The 21,331-nt window shown below is 37.7% G+C and overlaps 1 protein-coding gene across 23 annotated transcripts in view; it reads right to left on the bottom strand.

The window, feature by feature from the left end:
- EPB41L2 (erythrocyte membrane protein band 4.1 like 2) overlaps positions 1-21,331 on the bottom strand; it is a 214,412-nt gene that overhangs the window by 98,559 nt on the left and 94,522 nt on the right. For all 23 annotated transcript variants that reach the window (XR_005022103.1, XM_036870885.1, XM_036870867.1 and 20 more), the window contains 2 exons: positions 15,038-15,501; positions 14,101-14,313 (listed from right to left, as the gene is read on the bottom strand). Coding sequence is in view for 22 of the 23 variants with exons in the window: in XM_036870885.1 (XP_036726780.1) it covers positions 14,101-14,313; positions 15,038-15,487 (663 nt within the window). In the remaining variant the exon portion in view is untranslated. The remainder of the gene's footprint in view (positions 1-14,100; positions 14,314-15,037; positions 15,502-21,331) is intronic.

The raw sequence follows: 21,331 nt of genomic DNA, 5'->3' as shown, positions 1-21,331 counted from the left end.
GTTTGACTACAGATCTTATCACAGATCAGGCCCAATGAAACTATTCTTACCTCTACTGGCCAGGAGTGTTTCAAGTATTTTTTAACAACTGACCAAAGTGGAAGTCAAGTTGTAACGCAGAAAAATCTTAATCACTTAAATATTTACTTTATTACTTTATTATTATTTTAAAACAGAGGCAAACAGGATCTGATACAAAGAAAGAGGTCTTGAAAAGGTTCTTAAGAAATAACAGTAATTTCCTTATACCTCACCACCTGAATTTCTGATTCTTGAACTCAATGACAAGCAACTTCTGGGTAATCTGAGGAAAAAAAGTACATTTCATTTTGAGATATCTCAATTTTTAAACAATGATCTGAGGCAGCAGTCTTTCTATTCAGCTTGACATTTTTTTCCCAGGTAATAAAAGTTTTTCATTCCCGGTAGATGACTAACAAACTAAAGTAAAACAAAAGACAAAGTGGCAAGGTTTTTTGTTAACCATGGGCAAGTAGGGAGCAACAGATGAGTCTTCAAGACTTTGCCTGACTTAAAACACACACAAAGCAACTACTTCAACTACATAAGAAGAAAAAGTGTGAGGCATCAGAAACATGGAGGTTCAGAAGCAAGAAAGTTAGGGAGCATTTGGGTATGCCTCCCCGAAAGGCCACCTTACCAGCAGTATGTCCACCTGATCCAAAGGCCAAAAACCCAGCCCTCTACCGCCCTCACAAACTGCTTTCATTTTTTCATTTCCCTTGGCTTCCTGAGTGAAACTCTACCACTTATGATTCTTTAGCGTGAACAGGCTTCTGTTAAAATGCAAATACCTCCTAGAAGGCAAATACAAGTAATCACCCACACAGGAGTCCTTCACTCAGATTGCGGATCCTCTCATTATTTAGGTGAGAGATCGGCTACGTTTGAGAAATTAGAGTAATTCTAATTCTGGACAGAGAAAAAGTAAGCAGGAAGCATCGGACATTTTTTGTATTATGATACTACAAAAGAGTAACAGAATATCATCATGGAACTAGGAACAAAAAAGTCTAGGGAAAAAAGCAACAAGAAATAGGAGAAGAATATGAAAAAAAAAAAGGGGATTTTAAATTTTGGCCTGAATTAGAAAAGTGGGGTAGAAATTCTGTCTTTATCCACCTGCTCCAAGATTTAGCACCCAGAACTCAGTTCAAAAACTTTATAGACTTTTACAAATCGACTTGAAAGTCTAATCATTTGTGCCTTATCTCCATGGGAAAACATACTCTCCAAATAACTTACTGACGTATACATATATATAACCTGTTCATAAGCTGGAAATGTCCTTTATAATGCTTCTCTGCACATATGTATTCACATATCCAGATGGTCACCTCAAAGCTCTCCTATATTACTTCTGCCATAAAATGCAGCGTGACGTGTGACAGACAGCTACTTGAAATTCAGAATCTTTTCCAACAGAAATAATATTTTTACATGGTAAATGGGTTTCAGGCCAATCATTCCCCTTCCCAACTTCAACTCCCAGCCCCACACCTATTAGGTCAGTAACATGCCCAAATGTAAATACTAAGGTCCATCATAAGTTTTCCAGCAGAATTTGGAGTTAGTTTAACATTTACTGGGAAACCTAAGTAAAAATCAATACGTGATAGATGAAATAATCTGACTGCAGGAGACCCAGGAATAAAAGGTCTAAAATGTTAGGGGAAGAAAGGGTAGGTGGTTGAGTGTATGTATATGTATCCAACAAATGTACAGATCCAACGAGGCTTCCTGAAGCGGGAGGAATAGGGAGAACTAAAAGTGGGAAGTTAGCAGTATCACGAGGAAGAAGGGTAACCTGGCCTGAAAGCACAATTATTCTTGACCTGCTGGCAGATGTATTTACCCTCCACTGTGGCTTTCGATCAAGCTACAGGAGGCTAAAGACACCTGTTAGGGCTTCCCTGGTGGCGCAGTGGTTGAGAATCTGCCTGCTAATGCAGGGGACACGGGTTCGGGCCCTGGTCTGGGAAGATCCCATGTGCCGCGGAGCGACTGGGCCCGTGAGCCACAACTACTGAGCCTGCGCGTCTGGAGCCTGTGCTCTGCAACAAGAGAGGCCGCGATAGTGAGAAGCCCGCGCACCGCGATGAAGAGTGGTCCCCACTTGCCGCAACTAGAGAAAGCCCTCTCACAGAAACGAAGACCCAACACAGCTAAAAATAAATAAATTAAATTAAATTAAATTTTAAAAAAAGATAGCATCATGTAATGGCAATTCTATAAATCTGGGTTTTTGGAAGTGATTTCAATGGAAGACCTGTCTCAAAAGAAATTAAGAAATAAAAGTCTGGAATAAATCTCTTAAAAAAAAAAAAAAAGACACCTGTTACTATGTTGATATAATACCCCTTGCTCTGAATTTCATGCTCACAAAGATATCCTGAGATTTAGCACCATCTGACAACTTTCTTATTATGAAGGAAAGAATTAAATGACCAATAAATCTAAATGTTTCATTCTTCCTGGCAGTTATCTCTCACTGTAAATTCATTTCCTGGAATTCTTATGTCTACATTTATAGAACTGGTCAGCAAGGGCAGTTTTCCCCTGCCTGACTGACTCGGGCACAGTGAATAGAGTTAACGTACATCCCAATGCTGAGCATCACACCCTGCACAGTGAAATTCTCCCAAGTCCGATCTTGTTGAAGAACCAACCCCGCCTCCACCAACATTATCACCAATGCTTGGTCCAGAAATGTTTGATGAACAAAGCCACAAACTTTACATAATACATAGCTTAGGACCCAAACCAAGTGGATAAGAACTAAACTATACCTATTAATTGCAAAAAACAAAATAACATATGTTAAGTAGAACAGCATTTCCATCCATTCTTCTCCTATGACCTACCTCTGCTCTGCCCAATTAAACACACATGCAAAACAAAATGGACTACCTAGACACCTGCAGGAAATAGTGAATCAAGAAAATGAAAACTAACAAAAAGCATCTGTAAGAAAACAACGAACAATGTCAAAACAGATGCTACTAAAGCTACCACAACCAATTGAAAGTCTTGTTATAATGAGATATCCAGAAAACGTCCTGGCTATATTGAGGGAGAGGGCCCACTTCACTTTATCCTAGTGACAAAACAGGCTCAGTGTCCAGATTTTCCTAAGTAGAAAGTGGACTTCTAATTAAAGATGGTAGATTGAAAATACACATTTAGCTCTGCTCCCTATGGAAGCTATTCTAAAATGAGGTGGTTAAGTGCACACATGAGCACAACACGCACATATTCTTTTCCCCCCCTGACAATGGAAAGTGAGAAAGAGAATGGAATCAGTGCCAACAAAATTTTGGAAAGCAGACTGGAAAAGGGTAAACAATAGAGTCCATGCATTTTTTTTATATTTTATGTTTACTTTGCAACCTCTCCTATGGGTGGGAGCCCACCTCTTCTTAACGTTTAGCAGAAGTGAAGAGATTAATCCATTTGAACCCCAATGGTATTCTGGCTTTGCAAGAGGAGAGGATTCCTAGTTAAAGCCAAGCCACGCAAAGCCTGGGCCAAAACTGACAGCGCTGGCCAGCATGGTTTGCTCCTAACAGAGTTTACATTTTATTATGCTATCCTTGACATCTAAGGAAGTAGGCATTCAAGCCTTTTCTTATAACCCAAAATTTCTGCTTGGATTTTACTATTTAACCATTTTCAAATGAAAAATGTACTAGGCTAAGTATTGCCAAGTTTTCCTAAGTACATCATTCTTCGAAGTCTAAGAGTTCCTTTCTCCTCAATGAAGATTTGCTTACCAACTCCAGCCCATAATAACTTGGCACTTCTGCACTTTTATCTAAACCATAAACAGTATTTTATCAACTATATGCATATTCTTGTTTCATAGGTAAAGTTTACCTCTGAAAGTAAAATCTATACTCAATTTAAGAGGACAAATTATACCTCATACTTTTCTCTTTATCTTCTCAGACAGGAAACAAATCAATATTGGGGGACAAAAATTACTTCTAAACTCACAATATATATTTAAATGAATACTATTTTGAGGCCAAATTCATAAAATACTGTGGAAATATGACTTCTTTAACTTTCTATTTTTCTTAAAAATTATATACCATCACTAATGAAGGTCAGTAACCAGTCACTAAAGTAATTTTTAAGAAGTGAAACTCCACATTCTTTTCGTCCAGCTTTTTCTCTTATTCACTTTGAACAGCAAAACTGGGAATAAATCTGTGAAAACTATAACCTCTTAAAAAACAGCAGTGACTGGGCTTCCCTGGTGGTGCAGCGGTTGAGAATCCGCCTGCCAATGCAGGGGACACGGGTTTGAGCCCTGGTCTGGGAAGATTCCACATGCCGCGGAGCAACTGGGCCCGTGAGCCACAACTACTGAGCCTGCGCGTCTGGAGCCTGTGCTCCGCAACAAGAGAGGCCGCGGTAGTGAGAGGCCCGCGCACCGCGATGAAGAGTGGCCCCCGCTCGCCACAACTAGAGAAAGCCCTCGCACAGAAACGAAGACCCAACACAGCCAAAAATAAATAAATAAATTTATAAAAAAATAAAATAAAATAAAATATTAAAAAAAAAAAAAAAAAAAAAAAAAACAGCAGTGACTAAAACTGTTAGATTATATAAAGAGGCTGGTATCAAACTTCTAGCCAGATGAGCACACCAAATTTTTCTAAGTATCTTTTTAAGAAACTGCCAAATACCATTTCCATTAAAACTTGTGTAAAAAACCATAAGCAGCAAATCTCTGTAGGCTAGCAGATTCTCTGTAAACTATTTGCCTACAGTGACTTTTGACATTTGATTCAGACAAGCTTTCTGTGCTATAGAAGAAAAGCTTATTAGAGTGTTCCTATTTGATTCACTTTAAATTGCTGCTGACAGAAATATAGAAAGAGATCAATGAATATAATAAACAGATCATAATAAGACTCAAATTCTTTCCTATGTTAATAACTAGATAATGCACAAAACTAGACAACTCAAAACAGGTTAAAATGGCATATTCTGCAAATATAGCACACAGTTATGAAACGTAGTTCAGTTAGTAGTTTTGAGGCTGTCTCTCTAGAATTAAAAAAAGAATAATATTCCTAATCATAACAGAGTTGATGTGAAACTCTGTTGCAGAATATAACAAATATAAAAATAGGAATCTGACAGATCATTTTTCAGTACTTTAATCATTTAGCCACCTTGCATGAAGAAACTTTTTCTGACTAATCCAGTGCTTTTTATAGACTGTATTTTATTATGTTATATTGCATTTGATCCCTTTAAGATTCAAATGTTAGCATATTATATTAAAGTGCTGTAAATAGGGATGATAAATTCTGTACATGTTTCCACTAGGCCACAGAGTCTTGATCCCGCTGTGGAAAGGATGGATGGAAAGAATGGCCCCAGCTTGAGCTTCCGTGAAATAAATTCAACAACGCTCACAGGTAAAGGCAAGATTCTCAAATTTCTGTTCCCCCATTCAAGCTCCTGCACACAATCTCCACAGAAACCTTGGTGGGGGGGAATAGGGAGATAGGATCAAGGAGGAGAATATTTGGCAAAATTTCCTAATGGTTGAGAAATAAAAACTGTCAGAAACATCTTTAATTTGCTCAGGAGAAGACTGGAAAAGAGACTGGAAATAAAACAGTAATGAAAACAGAGGGATTCCCAGCGGAAGGGGTTTAACAAAAGATACTTTGTTTCTTGTTGAATGAAAGAAAAATAAAATTACATCTCATTTGATGAACTCTGAAAAGGAGTTAAAATTTTTTTAATACCTACTTATGTTAGAGAGCAAGAAAACATATCTGAACAGATTTTAAAGTACAAATTTTATTCTGAAAATGACTTTCCCCACTATTTCAAATGTTATTCAACCTTCAAATAATTTTCATTCCAAAACAGGAAAAAAAATTCAAAGATCTGGTGCCTGTTCTACTATCACCCTCAGGTGAGAGTAAAACTTAAGTAGTAAATTACTGAGGCGTCAGCTTGCCTGGCAGCATGTGTGAGAAAGGGGCGGGCAGAGATAGATGCTGCCTTCAAAATTATGTCAGGATGGTTACTCATAGTGAGAAGTTACTTTCAAGTGTCAATTTAATGCTTTCAAAAACCACTGATGCAAGGGCAAAAACGGCAATCCGCAGATTTTGAAACCAAAAGTGGGGAAGACAAAGGAGAACCAATGTGGTTGAATTCTTGACTGCTGAAAAATTAAAACCATATCATTCTTTAGTTTGCTCAAGAGAAAAGAGGAGCATTAGAGAAAAAGAGGCAGGGAGTAAGGTGTTAATTATACTCTCCTCTCCAAGCCCAGCCTACACCCAGCCAGCCATCTGGCCTGTGGCAGCTCAGATTTGTGTGAAAGAACTCTCAGGCTTCTGGGAGTCTACATTCTCTCTATGCTGTGAGATCCTGAAGGGCCAAGACCACTCCTTATCCACTTCTGCATCGCTCTCACGCCTCGTCAGTTCACAGCCTTTATAGAAATTTAATAAATCATTTTCATTTATTTAAACCCATGAAGTGCTTCTACAAAAAGTTAGCCTACTGTTTCTAAGCACTTAAAAAGCAGGGCAGCTGTGGATAGATGTAGTAATATGAGAGGGTGGAGGATTACACACACACACACACACACACACACACACGCACACACAAATCTTTCCTTTCTAACTGGAAAGGATGGAGAGAAGAACTAGGAACACAAACAAGCAAACACGATCATTTAGCTTAGATAAGGATAAAAGTTTTATACACATAGGAGAAAGCAGAGAGAAATCAACAATTAACTTTTTATGAGTAGTGCTAAAGGCACAGTCCTGCATTGATGCCCTATGGGGAGAGAGAAGAAAGTTCTTTTTCTCAAGGAACTAACAATCCAGGTGAAGAAACAACATAAGCATGAGAAAAATCAAACAATAATACAAGAGTTTAGCTGTTGTTCAACACAACAATACAAGAGACTCTCACAAGGCAGCACATGATTAATTGTCCAATGACTGGTGAAAACAAGTTCAGAGGAAGAAAAAAACCTCCAGACAGCTGGATTTAAGTTGGACATTAAAAGATTGGGGGGAATCGTGTGGATGGGGAAATTGAAATGGCAGAGATGATCTGATCAGAAACTTGAGGAAAGAAAGGACAGACAATTCAGTGCCTTATTAGAAGACCAATTTGGCTTGCAAGGGAAAACACAGAAAATCCTATAGTAATCGATCAAAAGACATCCTGAGGTCATACGCAACAGCGTCCTGAATGCCCAGCTAATGAGTCTGCTCTGCTCCTGTGAACCCCTCAATGTTCTTCAAGCTGGACCAAAGTATTCAACTACTCACATGGCCTGGCAGCCTTTTCCCATTTACTAAACAAAAATTACGTTATTGGATAGAATTATCACCTTAAATTCCTTTTTGAGCTAAAGGAACAAATGGACAGTTAACCAGAGACATTCCATCTGGACCTATGTCACTGGAATTTTAAATGGCATATAATATATACCAATTAAATTGTTCACAGTTCTATTTAAATCATATTTAAATCTAACGCTATTTTGCAGGAGTTTAGAGGGCCACAACTTCCAGATCCTCTACAAGATGTAGACAGTTAAAACTATTTAACTCGTAAACCTAGTAAGGGTCCATTATATAGAAGTCTAAAAGAACAGCCTTGGAGGGTGACAGTAGACATAAACAATCAAGTAAGTACATAAAACACTCAAAAGCAATGATAACAAATTGGATTTCTGAGGCCAGTACTCTACACAAGAAAGGCAAGAAGACCTTGACACATTCTACTGCCTGATAAACAGTTTTATCAACAGAACACTGACGAAGAGCGCCTACATTCTGACAGCCTTATTCACAGCACTGAGAAAAAATGGCACTGACATTCCTGTGTGGGCAGGAACAATGCCCTCAATTCTCAGACAAAATCAACACGTGGGAAAAACTTTCAGATGCCAGAGGAAAATGTGAGCAACTCTAACTCAGAATGCACATTCACTCATGCTTCCGAAGTCTTACAGGAACTTTCACATTTATTTTCAGACTTTAAAAATATATATACAGACTTATCAGCTGTAGTAAAGCCAGCTCAATCCTAGAAATAGAGGAAGCAAATATTTTCATTCTTACTTTGCCATCTGAGAATAGAAGAAAAAAGAGGAAGTGACTTCCCCAAGACATCCAAAGAGACAAAAGAAAAGTAAACACAGATCTCCTGACTTTATATCCATGGCACCAACTAAATCTTACTGTATTTCTCCTTAGAGGAAGGAGCCCTGCTGTTTTAACACATGGAGTATGTAAATGACTTCAGTGGCAATATCACAAGAGTCCTCCTATAGCAGAGTCCCTGGAACAAGTATGCAAAATCCAGGAGACTCCCAAAAATTCTTTACCATTAAATTCTGGTACCAAAGGGGCTTGTCACATACCATTGCATATCTCAATGAGATAAAAATAGACATATCAGAGAGTAGAAATTATAAATTTTCTTCATTAAAAACAATAATCTTCAAAGTAAAGATTTTTTTTTCAAAAAATATTTGAGATCTCAGTTTATTATCGAGATGACAGACTAGTATACAAGTGTAAATTGTAATTTTTACTAACTTTAATGAAAAAATACTTCACACAAAGATTTGGAACAAATGCACAAAGAGACTCGGCCTTGCGTCAAAATTAATGCATGGCTTAGCAATAAGCCTATTGTTACATAAGCCAGAAATAACATTAAAGTCAAGCCATTTCCATATTGTTTTTGTACTTAACTAAAATCATTCTCCAAAAATGCACCATTATCCAATATTTATGCTCATAAATACTGTGTGTGAAGCAATTTTTATGCACTTAGTATTAATATATACTCTCTTTCTTCAAAAGAATGCAGACTTCAAAGATAACAGTTTTGAAAACGATGTTGCCATGGCTCCCTGGGCAGTTTTCTCCACTTAATTCCTGAGGTTCAAGAATAGGTTTAGATGGCCCACGGGAGCAAGAATGCAGAAACAGAGAGCCAGGAAAGGGCAGGGGGCTGGGGGGAGGATAAAAAAGGATATATGGAGATCGATCTATCTATTTTAAGGGAATAATCTGTGAAGCAGAGATGATATTAAGACACCAAATAAATAAAAATATCCCCAAGAATTGTGTTTGATTTTAAAAAAATTATTCAGTTAATACAGTAACACTGACATTAAATGGTATAAAAAGGGTATTTTTGTTGACCAAAGGTACTGACAGATAACAAAAACAGGAATCTGCCTAACTTTCCCAATGCGCTAATCACATCGATAAAACCATATCTATAAAAACCACTGGTGTGTAGCGTAACCAAGGCAGTGGATAAAAAAAGTCCCCCTTAAATTACTGCAGCCATGTTCTAATATCAAATAGCATTCTTGACCTTGCTAGGTCTTTTATACTAGTAACTTTACAACCTCTGGTCCATTTCTTCCAGCTCCTTTTTGCTCTATCGATCAGTTTTAATCATCTTATCCTGGCATTTCTTGCCTTGTAGAACTTCATCCTACTCTACAAGGTCCCTATAAGTCAGGCTGTTCCAACTCCTCAAGACTTCCTGTATAGGCCATGCTTCCCTCTACTGTTGTAGGTGCCCTAAGTGAAGGCATTTAGGCCCTCTTCAGTAGGCATGCTACAATCTAAAAATCTAACTGAAAATTAGATACATGTACATACAGAAAGAAAAACAGCAAGCAATAACTATAGGCCTCTAAAAAGCCATGAAAGACATAATTATCGTCTTTAATAACAGTAAACAGCTGGAAACAAATCTAATCTCCCCAACCAAATAAAGTAAAAGTAATTATTTCCCACACTGTATTCACTTCCTTAAGTACTTGCAAGTTCATTTACAGTCACAGTTTCCCACAACATACTTCCCCCCAAGTAGTCCTCAGACACCCGTTTCCGGTACAGAGCTACAGAACGACAGATAAGCAGCATGAGCACATCACCCCATCTGCCTAAGGTCAGTGCTGGAACTGGGAAACGAGAGCGTGCTCAAACCACGTGATGGCTGTTCTTTGGGCTCTGCTCCTGAGGAGGAAGTAACAGCAGTCTGATCAGTGTCAGACCCATTCTAATGATACTAAGAACTCAAAGAACCTAGATGGGAAGGAGAACTGGATAAAAGAGAAATTAATCAAAAGAGAAATACCACTTATAACGCCTGCATTGTGACAAATATTGTGACACTGATGAACTACAGCCTCTGGTCAAATACACAGTCACTGCCTAGGTTTCCAGGTGCATAAAATCTGCTGTGGGGTCACATCACTTAAGTCTACTCAAATTTTGTTCTGCTTTGTACTTGACAGGAAAAAAAAAGTTTACACAACACCTATATGCTACAAGCTTATTTCAGATTCATCTATTATCCTCAAAAGTTCGTTCTTATAATGGTATATTAACTAATCACTTATTAGCTGAAAAGACAACCTGTAAATTAATACCATCATTGAAATAAAGACTCATCTGCTTCTCCAATTTAAGTTGAACCATAATGGGATGAGAAAATATGAAGAACTGAATGGCAATTAAAAGTACAGTATTTCAAAACTTATGCACTCAACAAGAGGTACCTGAAAGGAAAATTAGAGTCATGAAAGCATAAAGCATACATTTTTTTTTCAAATATTCAACTCAAGAAATTGGGGAAAAAACCAGAATAAACCCAAGGAAAAAATAAAGAACAAAATGTTACAAAACAGAAAAGAAACAAATAAAACCAAGCTGCTTCTTTGAAAGATTAAAATGGTTAACTCTACAGCAAGAATGATGAAGAAAGCACAAATAACACAAGAAATTAAAAATGAATCAAAATCAAAGATACAGGATGAGAACACTACGAACAACTTCATACCAAAAGATTTGTCAAGTTAGATGAAATGGGCAGTTCCGCTAAAAATATGAATTACTGAAACTTATTCAAGGAAAATCAGAAACAGACTATTGGAAAATCAAACCAATGATTTAAGAAAAAAAAAAACCTCCCAACAATATTCTTCCCAAGACAGCTTTTTGTTTGTTCGTTTTGTTTGTTTTTATTAATTTGGCCATGCTGCAGGGCATGTGGGATCTTAGTTCCCCGACCAGGGATCGAACCCATGCCCCCTGCAGTGGAAGTGTGGAGTCTTAACCACTGGACTGCCAGGGAAGTTCCCCCAAGACAGTTTTAAAGGCAAGTTTTACCAGATCTCCAAACAACAGTTAAATCCCTAATTTAGGCAAATTTTTCCAGAGAATACTAAAGGGAAGCAACTTTATGAGGTTAGTACATAACCCAGATAACAAAATCCGATGAAGATCATTTGATAAAAGAAAACTAAAGACAATATATGCAAAAACCCTAGATTAAAAATACAAAATCAATGCCGAATCATCATGAACAAGCAGTATTTATATTAGGAATTCAAAGACGGCTTCATGCTAGAAAACAATGTAAATTACAACATTAATAGATTACAAAAACATATATGATCCTCTCAGTTGATGCAGAAAATACATTAGATAAGATTCACTACCTGTTCATGTCTTTCACCACCTATTCATGAAACTTTCTAGTTTAGTCTTAGAAACTAGGAAAAGAATATCCTTAATCTGAGAAAGAACGCCCAGTTTTAAAACTCCTAGAGCAGTCTTAGAACCTAAACAAAACTTATAAAGAGACGCTCAGCCTCCTTAGTTGTAAATTGTAGGATTATTTCCGTGTTTTCAATTATTTACCATATGCTCTTCCTGTGACAGGATCATACTTGCCCACCTACTGTCATCAGCCTTAACCACAGGACTTGCTTGGTCAATGAGATGAAAGTGAAAGTGGTATGTACTACTTCCAAGCAGAAGATTCAAGAGCCATAGTGTGGTTCTGCCATGTTTTCTTTCCCCTCTACTGTGAGACCAACATTTCCCAGGTGGAGGATACACCTTTAATCTTGGTCCAAAACTCAAGAAGACATGGAAGAGAGCCTACAGCCAACCCACCAAGGGCATATAACATGAGCAAGGAATAAACCATTGTTATTTTAAGTCCAGAAGATTTGGAGGTTGTTTGTTATTGCTATTGTTGTCTTTATTGTATAACCTAGTAAAAGTTGACAGTGATCAAATAAATGCTAATTAAAATTTTGAGATGATATTTCACACCATTATGATAGGTCAAAATTAATAATTCTAATAACAAACAGTGCTGAAAAATCTAACAGTGGTTGCTGGTTGGAATTTAAATTGTCACAACCACTTTGGAGACCACTTTGCCAATATCTGGGAAAACTAAAGAAGTAAAACAGCATCTTAGCAACCTAGCAATTCCATTCCTAGGTGTCTACCCTGCAGAAACTCTTGCAGAAGTAAGTAAGGAAACATATATAATAATGTTCACTGAAGCACTGACTGTTAAACTATATAAAAGAAATTGTGCCTCAGCAGGGGAATAGATAAAATGGGTTAGTCATTCAAAGGAATACTATACGGCAGTTAAAATGAATAAAGTAGATTTACACATGATAAAAAGACAAATGCAGAGAAAGAGGAGAGATGGGAATAAGACTTTAGCAATATCTTTAATGCTTTATTTCTTTTAAAAAATATCTAAAACACATGGCTAAATGGTGACATCTGGTTAAAATTTTAATGATAAATACACAGCTCTCCTATTATTTTTGTATTTTTGTATTTTTAAATATATCTTGACTTTTTTTAAATGACAGGCAACAAAAGTAGATTTAAACCATAAAGCACATTGGTCAACCATGAGCTTTGGTGATAGATGACAGGGGCCTTCAAGATTATCTAAGTAATCCTATATTCTAAAGATAAAGTCAATTTCTGGGCCTCAGTTTGACCCACAGAGGTTGAGTAAGTGACTCAAGGTCACATAACAAGTTATCAACAAATTGATTCTCAAAATCTAGACTTCCTAACTTCTAGGATAGGTAGGAAAAATGAGGGACATGTGATCAAAAACAATGTAACTGAGTCAGGTTCAGAACATGGTTCTACTGTTTCCTTATTGTCCCTACCCCAACTACTGAGAGATATACAGTATTATTCTCTCTCTCTGAGAGCTTTAAGGATTTTTAATCATCTTTTGTACTCCTTTTCTCAAAACAACTAACATAGCAGAACAACTGTAACTAAATGAGTAAAATTAAGTTCTACATAACTAATACAAAGGTAAACGTAAGGATCATGAAGCAGTCATCTTAGTAGTTCAGCAGTCAGGTTCACGACCTCCACAGTCAAACTGCTGGGGTTGGAATCCTGGTTAAACCACTAACTAGCTGGTAAACTTTGGGCAAGTTATTTAACCTCTTTAAAGCCTTACATTCCCTCATTTTACAATGGGAATATCCATAATAATACCTACCTCATACAGAGTCTTATAAATATGACACGAGGTAACTCATGCAAAATTCTTCACAGAGTTCTTCAGTAAACATTAGCTATTAGTATACGTCATGTAAATAAAGTAATTTAGCTATGAAAAGCAACAGGCTCTTTTGATTGTCATAAAATAAAGCATTAAATGCTTTTAAAAAATTACATTGGCTTTGGTCAGCATCAGTGCTAATCAATTATATGCTTTGCAAATCAAGAGTGTTTTTTAATTAAATGAAACTAAATTAAATAAGCTAGATTTTAAATCATTATCTGTCTCGGGATGAAAACACTTGGGATTAAACTGCTGAAATTTCATTACTCTGAAATTTCAACCTAGTGCAATGTTTCTCCTCAAGTGAAACACTTATGGCCATGGGTAATAGTCAAACTATTTAATGCCCATCCACAACAGACACCAGCCAATACACATGACCGGTGCAGCCTGGCAGAACATCGGCCCTGCTTACCCTTCAGGGTCAGGAACTATCGTTTCTAATGGAAATGATGACCCTCTTCTATGTTTTCTTGTTTTGCTTTTTTTTTTTAAATGCGGAATTGTGACAAACTATCTTACAGGAACACAAAAATCTATTCACCGTGCCAGGCCACAAATGAGGGCAGACGATACTTTTGCTGTCATTCCACACATCAAGATAGTTCGCCTAACAGCTCCCGGTCTCACCTCCAGGTCACAGCTGTACTCGGTGCCATCTAGGAGGGTCACTTTGCACTGAACAGTTTTGGTCTTCTTGGTGGCTTTCTGAGAGGCCTTCTCTGCTTTTAGCTCATTGGTCTGAACTTCCTTCGTCTCCCTGTTTGCTGCTTCATCCGATTTGTCCTCCTGTATTTCCTTTACCTTCTCCTCTTCTCTCTCCTTACTTACTTCCTCAACAGGCTGTGGAGGAAAAAAATTAAGTTCATACTAAAGGTGACCAATTTGCAGAAGGCAACACAGGAAAAAGGAAAATCTTAAGTAAGAACTGTGATTGTTATAAACACTGTGAGCCTAAAAGATTTCAAAAACTTTGCCAGAAGGGGTATTTTCCTACATTTTCTTTCCCCCAATCCACCTCCAATTTTCTCATTTTGCCAATTTGGCAACGTCAGCATTAAATGAGTAAAAGAAACTACGTCCCAGCAACTACAATTTAAATACCATGTCAAATAATATTTCTAATTACAATTTCATACCATGGCAAAACCTAGGCTTCATCAGGCAACCAAAAGGCACACACATACAAATCTACTTCTTCCTATCCACTGAACCCCTAAATAAATCAAAGATACAAAAGTGCATATTATTTAAAAGGAGAGGTGGAAGGATTCTGAGAGTACCTGTCTAACCCTAAAATGAATAGATTTTGACTTTTTTATTATCTGCATATACAGGGGATTTTTTTTTTGCATTATTACTTTGAAAGTTTTAAAAGAAATAATAGGAGAGGGCTGTGGTAGACCCTCTAAGACCCATATTCCAGATACAGTAAGCCAAAGCAGTATCTTAATACAAGATAACTGAAAATGATTCAAAACAAAACCTTTTTGTTAACATGGTTATTCCATCAAAGCTTTCACTTGCAATCACTTCTCAAGCACACTTGTGTCTCCATACTGCTCACCAGAGGTTTCTCTTCCTTGACGTCAACCTTAATCTCCTGTTGTTTTCTCTGGGCTGTTTCTTCAGCATCACCCTTGGCCTGCCTTTCTTCTTCAGGAAGAGATTCCTCCTTATCTAAAACCTGCTCTTCCCCAACAGCTTGGGTAGGCTCTTTTTTATCTCCTCCGTCTTTGGCCACTACTAAGGTATAGGACTTTTGTTTCTTAAGCCACGGGGGTATGAATCGAGAAATCCCCCTGCTCTCAGATGGATCTTTCTCTTTCTTCTGGCGGCGTGGACTACTTTGGCTTTCAGTTGGAGGAGGTGACTGGGAACCTTTTTCCTCCTCTGGATCAGATGACTGATTCTGCTGATTTTCTGCTACTTCTTTCGGTTTCTCCTTGGTTGCATCTGCGCCTAACTGGTCAGATTCTTTCTTCACTTCAGATGCGGAGCCCACTTCAGTAGTCATGGTCACAGCTTATTCTATAAACAAAACAAAATCACCAAAGGTTATTTTACAAACTCCCAGTTTTAGTTTGGAGGCAAGGGGCAGGGTAAGGAAGGGTGGGAAGGGGAATGGCAGAAAGATGACAGGGAGAAAACACATTTAGAAAAAGAAGGTTCAGAAGCACAAGAGACAAAGGAGACTGCTACCCTTAAAGTTTATAATTCTCTACCAGAATCAAAGAACCAGAACTAGCACCACAATAGAATTAATTCTCTGATTCTGTACAGAGAAAACTTCAAAACATCAAAAGCTCTAGAAAGATTACTTTTGTTTGATTTCATATAGCTATAAACAATAATCACCCCAAAAATTCAACTTTTTCAGGAAAATTCAATTTTTTAAGGAAAATTACTTTTTTCTACTTGGTACTACTTATTCTACAATATGAAAATGTTACTGATAATGTTAGAAAATTCTGAGACACATTTCACTGCAATTTCACACATTAAAACCAAAATTTTTAAAAATGTTAGTTATTATAAAAATGAATTTTAAGCATTGGGGGCTTAATTGTGAGATAACTAAATCTGGAACAAAAATATCTTCTTTTTTGTTCCAATATTAAATCCCATAATTCACCATCACTATTCTAATGCAAAAATTAGTCTTCTAAGAAAGGTACTAAAACTATAATCAAAACTCCAAACCTCCATCCCACCCAACCTCATATACAGTTTTCCTAGTATATGTGATTATAAGAAAAGTATCTAGGGGTCCCAACATGAACCAAATGAAGACATCATAGGGGTGGGGGGGAAATGCATCTAATAATCAATCCTATCACAACTAATGAAAACAAAATAGAAATTAAATCTCAAAGTATCTGGCTGTCTAAATTTTACACAAGCAAAGAGGGAGTTTCGAAGAACAGTAGCACCACTGACATAAAAAAACAACAGGCAGGGGCTTCCCTGGTGGCTCAGTGGTTGAGAATCTGCCTGCCAATGCAGGGGACACGGGTTCGAGCCCTGGTCTGGGAAGATCCCACATGCCGTAGAGCAGCTAGGCCCGTGAGCCACAATTACTGAGCCTGCGCATCTGGAGCCTGTGCTCCGCAACAGAGAGGCCGCGATAGTGAGAGGCCCGCGCACCGCGATGAAGAGTGGCTCCCGTTTGCCACAACTAGAGAAAGCCCTCGCACAGAAACGAAGACCCAACACAGACATAAATAAATAAATAAATAAATAAAAATTTAAAAAAAAAACAACAGGCGGGCACTTGAAAAGATGCTCAACATCGTTAATCGGAGAAATAAGATTAAAACCACAATGAGATATCACCTCACACCTGTGAGAATGGCTATCTTCAAAAAGAACACAAATAACGAATGCTGACAAGGACGTGGAGAAACGGGAACCCTCATACACTGTTGGTGAGAATGGAAATTGGTGCAGCCACTGTGGAAAACAGTATAGAGGTTTCTCAAAAATCTAAAAGTAGAACTACCATATGATCCAGCAATTCCACTCCTGGGTATATATCCCCAAAAAGCAAAACACTAATTTGAAAAGATACATGCACCCCAATGTTCACTGCAGCATTATTTACAATTGCCAAGATGTGGACGCAACCTAAGTGTCCATCAACAGAAGAATGGATACAGAAGATGCAGTGTATATCTACAATGGAATACTCCTCAGCTATAAAAAAGAATGAAATTTTGTCATTTGCAACAACATGGATGGATTTGGAGGGTATTAAGTGAAATAAGTCAGACAGAAAAAGATAAATACTGTATGATATCACTTATATGTGGAATCTAAAAAATAAAACAGATTAGTAAATATAACAAAAAAGAAAGAGACTCATAGATATAGCAAACAAACTAGTGGTTACCAGTGGGGACAAGGAAAGGAGGAGGGGCAGGATAGGGGTAAGGGATTAAGAAGTACAAACTACTATGCATAAAATAAATAAACTACACAGATATACTGTACAACACAGGGAATATAGCCAGTATTTTATAATAATTATTAATGGAATATAACCTTTAAAAATTGTGAATCACTATGTTGTACATCTGTAACTTACATAATATTGTACATCAACTATACTTCAATTAAAAAATGAAAAAAATTTTTAAATAAAAAACAATAGGCAGAGACAGCAGACACAGCACACTGTCTCCTCTCTTGCCAATGCTAAAAATACTCAAAGGCCTGGCACCCTGACCAACGGGAAATTTCACAGCTATCTTCAAAAGTGGTACAAACTTGAAAAGTTCAAAAAATAAAATGCACTTGATTTTTCTTTTTAAAGATTTATTGACATATAATTCACATTCCATAAAATTCACCCTCTTAAACTGTACAGTTAGTGATTCTAAGTATCAAAAGGTTGTGCAACCATCACCACTGTTTAATCCTAGAACACTTTCAACATCCCCAAAAGAAACACCGTACCATTAATAGTTACTCTCCAGCCTCTCCTTCCTGCAGCCCATGGAAATCACTAAACTACTTTCAGTCTGTATAGATTTGCCTATTTGACATTTCAAATAAATGGAATCATACAACTTGTGGCATTTTCACTTAGCATAACATTTTCAACGTTCATCCATGTTGTAGCATGTATCAGTACTATACTTGTCTCTTAAAATATTATTCACCGTCTTTTGCAAATCATATATCTGAGGAGTCCCGTATCCAGAATATAAAAAGAACTCTTACAACTCAACAATAAAGACCAAAAAAAGAAATTTTCTTAATGGGCAAAGGATTTGAGTAGAATTTCTCCAAAGAAAAAGTGACCAATAGGAACCTGAAATGATGCTGAACATTATTAGTCATTAGGGAAATGCAAATCAAAACCACTATGAGATACCACTTCACATCCACTAGTATGGCTATAATCAAAGGCAGATAGTAACAAGTATTGGTGAGGTTATTGGAAATTTTGGAACTCTCAGCATTGCTGGCAAGAATGTAAAATGGTACAGCCACTCTGAAAAGCAGTTTGGCAGTTCCTCAAAAAATTAAACATAAAGTTACTGTATGACCCAGCAATTCCACTCCTAGGTATATACCCAAGAGAAATGAAAACATATGTTTACCCCAAAACTTGTAAGTGAACGCTTCTAACAGCATTATTCATAAGTCAAAAAATGGAAACAATCCAAATGACCACCAACTAATGGATGGATAAACAAAATGTGATACATCGATACAATAGAAAATTAAGTAGTCTTGAAAAGGAATGAAGTACTGGTATATGCTGCCATATGAACCTTGAAAACATTATGCTAAGGAAAAGCCAGATACAAAAGGCCATTTGTATAAAATTTCCAGAAAAGGCAAATCCACAGAGACAAGAAGTAGATTAGTGGTTGCAAAGGGCTGGAAGGAGGCGAGAATAGGGAGCAACTGTTAAAGGGTACAGGGTTTCTTTTGGGGGTGATGAAAATATTCTGGAATTTGACAGCGGTGATGGTTGAACAGCCTTGTGAATATACTCAAAACTACTGAACTGTAAACTTTAAAGGGGTGATATCTCAATTAAAAAATAACTTTTAAATTGTTATATACTTGTAATAGGCAAGCATAAAAACATTCATTCAGTCAGTCAGCCTATATTTAATGGGCCCCTACAGTATGCCAAGTCCTAGGCACATGAATAAAAAACTACCTTCAAGGAGCTAGCAGAGTCGGGGTATAGATAAACGAAGAGCATGCTGCTTAAAAAGCACAGCACAAACACTTAACCTGGATTAGGAGAAGGAGAAGAGAGTCATTAGGCAAGCCTTTCTGCAAAAGCTGACATTTGAGTTGCTCTAAAATAATGAGTATTCATTATTCAGGCAAGAGAATCAAAATGGGAAGCATGTGCCAGGCATAGGCCAGTGTGTAGAAACATGAGGATATTCCTCCGGTAGGAAACTACAAGTACTGAACAATAAAACACTGTACAAGCGAAGTGGGGGCTTGTGAGTGGGGATGTGAGGGAAGGAGGAAAGTGAATTGCTGATGATGAAGTAGGAGAAGTAGGCAGGAGCCAGAACATAAAAGGTTTCACGTGTCATGCTAAGAAAGGTCTGGAGGTTGATTTAAAGGCAATGAGAAGTCATATAAGCACTTTAAGTAGAGGAGTAAAGTAATCAAATTCACATTTGGGATAGCCCAACCTTGCTGTAAAGTACAGGGTGAGAGAAAAGAATGAAACAGAAAGGCATCCAGGAGGCTGGTGCTATAATCCAGGCATGATAAGATAATGGTCTGTACTCCGGAGGAAGCAGTGAGGTATAGGATAAGAAATGAATCGAATGGTAAAGACAAAGACTGGACATGATGTGGTGTCTACCTGAAAATAGCAAGTTAAAGAGAAGAAAGAGTCCAGGAAAAGTCCCAGGTTATGAGAGCCTGGGTGATGATAGAACCATCATGGAAATAGGGAACCCGAGGAAAAGAAGGTCTGGTTGACACAATTAAACTTGATTTTTAGTCCATTGTGACTGAGAAGTCTGTGGCCACATGACACACAGGTCTTAAAAGGAGACCAAATATGCACTAGAGATACAGATTTGGGAGTTGTGATCACATGAGTGATAGCTAAAAGCACAAGTGACATTGACACCACCTAGAAAAAAAGTATAGTTCGAGCTTAGAGGGCCCTGAAGAGAACCCTTATAACCACCAACATTTAAGGGCCAGGCAGAGGGAAAAGGCACAAGGGGGAGAAGAAATACACAGTGAGACAGGGAGATCAGGGGGACAGTAATGTCCTTGAGGGCAATGCTACAAAAGAGGGGACAGTTAGGTAACTATAATATACACATGTCCAATCTTACATCTTATTCTTATGCACTTAAAGTTCAAAATCGTGTCTTCCAGTAAGACCCTCATGAGTACTTGAACTGGCTCCATACTGCACAGAAAATCTTTTTTCCTTCTTTAAGGTACCACTTTCCAGGTACCAATTAAGTGGAAAATATTATTTACACTGATCATGAAATGACCAAAGTTGACTTTCAGCATATACTCTCTAATTACATTTTGAGAGCTGAATCAATACCCTGGTAAAATTAAAACAAAAATGCCTCACACTTGTCTGAGCTAACCGAGATAATTGGCAGCTCTCTAATTACTTTGGCTGTGAGAAACAATCTGGAGACTCATCAACTAAAGCTGATTTTGGGTCAAAACATTTCAGAAGCAATGAAATATAAAACTAAAGTTCCCACTATTATGTTAAAAGCATTAAAATCTGCATTTTAATCGTAAGATCTATCACTCACTGCTTACTGGGTCAGACATCACGCTTATGATTTCTGCTCCTCACAACATCCTACAGGGTAGGTATTAGCCCCATTTTGCGGTAATAAATGGAAGAGTAGAAGTTAAGTGACTTGTCCAAGGCCACTGAATGGAGGACCACACAGCTGTGCACACCTGTATTTTGTAACGCAGTCACAACTCCACTGTGTATGAAAGATGGAATCAACCAGAGCCCTTGGCTTAGTCCTCAAAGAAGATTCATGCCAGTCTGTCAAAACGACTACAGAACAACATGAATCTATTCTGTGATTTGCTATAATTAGCCCTGCCCCTCCCCCAAATAAGAAATATACCAATGAGTTCCCACCACCAAGAAAATTGTATTTGAAGGTTATTACCTGGCCATGTAATCACAACTGAGCTGATGGATCAAAACCAAAGACAAGGGCTTCCCTGGTGGCACAGTGGTTAAGAATCTGTCTGCCAATGCAGGGGACACGGGTTCGAGCCCTGGTCCGGGAAGATCCCACATGCCGTGGAGCAGCTAAGCCCGTGCGCCACAACTACTGAGCCTGCGGTCTAGAGCCCGTGAGCC

The sequence above is a fragment of the Balaenoptera musculus genome, chromosome 12 (genome assembly GCF_009873245.2).
Source record: "Balaenoptera musculus isolate JJ_BM4_2016_0621 chromosome 12, mBalMus1.pri.v3, whole genome shotgun sequence".
Lineage (NCBI taxonomy): Eukaryota > Metazoa > Chordata > Mammalia > Artiodactyla > Balaenopteridae > Balaenoptera > Balaenoptera musculus.
This window is presented reverse-complemented; position numbering and strand designations above follow the sequence as displayed.